Consider the following 1,241-nt stretch of genomic DNA (forward strand, 5'->3'; position numbering starts at 1 on the left):
ATGTGGACCGCTGATGAGATCTCCCGGCTGGTCCTCCAGCGCTTCATCCAGCTGCCCAGGAGAGGCAAGCCTGAGCCGGGGAGGGAGTGGACCCTGCTGGCCGCGGTGGTCCAGGTGTCCCTGTCCCCTAACAGAGACACAGGTGTCTGAATGTTCCTTAAATGATGAAATAATAGCGTATGTTCCATGCAATGAATTGCTCTTCAGAATCAATGAATGTCCGACACCTAAAGTTTGACTTGAACTCTCCTCCCTAGCTGAGAAGCTGGTGGTGTCTTTGGGGACCGGCACCAAATGTATTGGACGCTCAGCCATGAGCACGAAGGGTGTGTAGCACGCACGCACGCACACACACATATAGAGAGACAGACACACACACACACACACACACACACACACACACACACATATAGAGAGACAGACACACACACACACACACACACACACACACACACACACACACATATATAGAGAGACAGACACACACACACACACACACACACACACACACATATAGAGAGACAGACACACACACACACACACACACAGACAGACAGACAATAGCATAAGATTACAAGGCGTCACTAGAATGACATGAATGTAATATTGTATACATCTAGAATGTTCTCTCTCTGTGCCTCTCCTTTAGGGGATGTGCTTAACGACAGCCATGCAGAGGTCATTGCCAGGAGGGGCTGTATTAGGTGAGAGCTTGTGTGTGTGTGTGTGTGTGTGTGTGTGTGTGTGTGTGTGTGTGTGTGTGTAACCCTAACCCTAACCCTAACCCTAACCCTGTTCAGCTCAGTGCCTGCAGATATTCCCTATTCAATTCAATTCAATTCAACTTTATTGGCCATGTGCAGTGCACTTGGAACATGACTTGGTATTCTACCATGCTGAACAAACTACAGTACATACAACAACAAGACAACAACACAACAATACTCGAGCCAAAATATACAGTACCAATATGACTGAATAAATATACTGTACAACAAGTATATTAGTGCAAGAACATGTCAAGTGCAAGGTGCAATGATCAGAGTTATTGAGGAGGGCTGTAGCTTTGGGGGAGAAACTGTTCAAGTGTTGTGATGTTTTTGACCTGGTGGCCCTGTACCGCTGTCCAGAAGGGAGTCACTCAAACAAACATATAATGGTGTGATACCTCTTCTCTATGCAGGTACCTGACGGAGCAGCTGCAGAGGGCGGTGTGTGGGGAGGACAGCGCGGTGTTCTGT

General features: G+C 47.5%; 1 protein-coding gene across 1 annotated transcript in view; it reads left to right on the forward strand.

Moving 5' to 3' along the window:
• adat1 (adenosine deaminase tRNA specific 1) overlaps nucleotides 1–1,241 on the forward strand; it is a gene marked incomplete at both ends in the record, with an annotated part of 12,583 nt that continues 11,342 nt past the window's right edge. Inside the window, 4 exons of the mRNA XM_080544791.1 lie at nucleotides 1–142; nucleotides 258–326; nucleotides 650–704; nucleotides 1,184–1,241. The exon at nucleotides 1,184–1,241 is cut by the window's right edge and continues 73 nt beyond it. Coding sequence (XP_080400917.1) covers nucleotides 1–142; nucleotides 258–326; nucleotides 650–704; nucleotides 1,184–1,241 — 324 coding nt within the window. The remainder of the gene's footprint in view (nucleotides 143–257; nucleotides 327–649; nucleotides 705–1,183) is intronic.

Source organism: Nansenia antarctica, assembly GCF_963989245.1.
Source record: "Nansenia antarctica genome assembly, chromosome: 14".
NCBI lineage: Eukaryota > Metazoa > Chordata > Actinopteri > Argentiniformes > Microstomatidae > Nansenia > Nansenia antarctica.